Source organism: Myotis davidii, unplaced genomic scaffold (assembly GCF_000327345.1).
Source record: "Myotis davidii unplaced genomic scaffold, ASM32734v1 scaffold1521, whole genome shotgun sequence".
NCBI lineage: Eukaryota > Metazoa > Chordata > Mammalia > Chiroptera > Vespertilionidae > Myotis > Myotis davidii.
In genome coordinates, this window is record NW_006291034.1 from 30,260 (window position 1) to 32,316 (window position 2,057).

Sequence of the window (2,057 nt, forward strand, 5' to 3'; positions counted from 1 at the left end):
CCCTGTCCCCTTCCTCTCCCCCAGCGCCCTGTCCCCTTCCTCTCCCCCCCCAGCTCCCTGTCCCCTTCCTCTCCCCCAGCTCCCTGTCCCCTTCCTCTCCCCCAGCTCCCTGTCCCCTTCCTCCCCCCCCAGCTCCCTGTCCCCTTCCTCCCCCCCAACACCCGTTCGCCTTCCTCAGATGTTACATCCACCCACCTGGCTGCAGAGAGCGCCCTGTTGCTGAAAGAAAGCAAACCTAACTGAGCCAGGACAGTCCAGCCACCTGGTCCACCTCCTTTCTGGGACCTGGCACTTCCTGAGAGGTGGGGGAGGGGGATTCACAGAAAGAGCTAGGCCTTTGTTTACCAACGACTCACATGCAGAGAACTACACAGGTTGAGGGCGTCCGTTGTGTTTCTGTTTATTTTTTCAGAGCAACTTCAGGAAGAATTGCGTAAGTCTCGCATTTCCTGAATGGCCCTGTGCACCGCGTGCTTCCTGCTGGTCTCGGTCACCTCGGGAAGCTCACTGTGTGTCCCCTTGCAGGATGGAGAAGAGGCCTCCTACATGCTGGTGAGCACCTGGCCGTCCCTCACCTCCTGAGCCTCCCCCACTAGCCAGCCAAAGGGACGGGTACGCTGAACCCCTGAGCCAGGCCTGAGCCAGGAATGAGGGAACCACCCATTCCTCAGTCTCGGCCAGTGTGCCTGCAGTTGCTTCGAAAACCAGTTCTGGGAGTGACTCGTGTGTCCCCGAGGGCTGGGCCCGGTCCTCAGGGGGAATATGAACAGCAGAGAAATTGCTGTCCTGCCTCCAGGAGCGGGAGAGGAGCCACCTTCCCGCCCTCGCCCTTCGGTGTCATTTCATCCCTGACTACGGGAGGGCAAGCAGGTCAGGCACAGAGCGGACCTCCCCGAGGTTATGGTTCAGGGGTCGGGACTCTGGGCCCAGGGTTTACGTGAGGGAGGACACTGCTGGCTGAGATAGATGTAACCGGGGAAGGCACGGGCTGCAGGGAGCTGCCAGGAGCTGCCTCAGGAAACGCCTCCCTGCCCAGGGGAGCCCTGATGCTGGGCGCAGCCCACAGGGACGGGGCCTGGCCAGTGGGAGCCCACAGCGTCCTATGAGCTCCCCGCGCTTGTGTGGTTCCGCACCCTCTGCACAAAGGCCCAGAGAGTCCAGGTTTTAGCAGACACCGTGGCGCTTGGCCCTTTCCTTCCTTGTTTGTTTATCGGTTAATCCTCACCTGAGGACATTTTCCCACTGGCCGTTAGAGCGTGAAAGGGAGAGGGAGCGACACGGAGAGAAACACCGATGTGAGAGAGACACAGCGACTGGTGGCCTCCAAACGAACCCCCCAACCAGGGCCTGGGTTCGAGCCTGAGCCAAGGTACCTGCCCTTGACCAGGATGGAACCCGGGACCCTTCAGTCCGCAGGCCGTCGCTCTAACCGCTGAGCCCAACCAGCAGGGGCTGGGCCTTCCTCTTTGGGGGAATTTTACAACTGTCACCGTTGGACATACAAGATGGGGGAGGGAGGAGGCATTTTAACACGATGGACGCCGCCGGCTCAGGCAGGGGAGGGGAGGTGGGGAGGTCTGCGGAGCGCCGTTCGGCACCTCCCGAACCGGGAGAGGGCCCTTGGGCGCAGGTGTTAGCGCACAGCCGGTGGGAGCGGGCCGCCTCTGCCGGGCTCGCCTCTCGGGGGCAGTGGCTTTGGGGGCCTTGTCCTCCTTCGCCCTTTGAAGGGAGCCCTTGTCCGTCACTTACGTCGCCGCCACCCGGTTAACCCGGTGGACTCCGAGGACCCACCCAGGCTCCTGCCCGCGTGTGTGCGTGCGGGGAGCGGTCGGCCCGAATGGCTTCCCTGGGGTGGGGCGGGGACGGGGGTCTCTGCAAGTTCCCTGGCTAAGGAGAGTCTCAGGTCAGAGGTCCTGGCGAGAAAAGGGGGGGTGGGGACCCCAGGAAGCGGAGAGAGAGGGAGCGCTCCCTGCAGCGCACGCGCTGGGGCCGCCTCTCCCGGAGCCCGTTCTCCACCCGAGGCCACGCCACCCGCGCACGCGCAGGTCGGGAGTTCT

General features: G+C 63.6%; 1 protein-coding gene across 3 annotated transcripts in view; it reads left to right on the plus strand.

Moving 5' to 3' along the window:
* BTN1A1 (butyrophilin subfamily 1 member A1) overlaps nucleotides 1–2,057 on the plus strand; it is a 21,904-nt gene that overhangs the window by 9,177 nt on the left and 10,670 nt on the right. For 2 of the 3 annotated variants that reach the window (XM_015564313.1, XM_015564314.1), the window contains 2 exons: nucleotides 413–433; nucleotides 526–615. The exons of the other annotated variant lie outside the window; for it this stretch is intronic. In XM_015564313.1, the coding sequence (XP_015419799.1) occupies nucleotides 413–433; nucleotides 526–596 (92 nt within the window). In that variant the 3' untranslated portion in view covers nucleotides 597–615. Of the gene's footprint in view, nucleotides 1–412; nucleotides 434–525; nucleotides 616–2,057 lie in introns of those variants that run through there. 3 annotated transcript variants of the gene reach the window in all.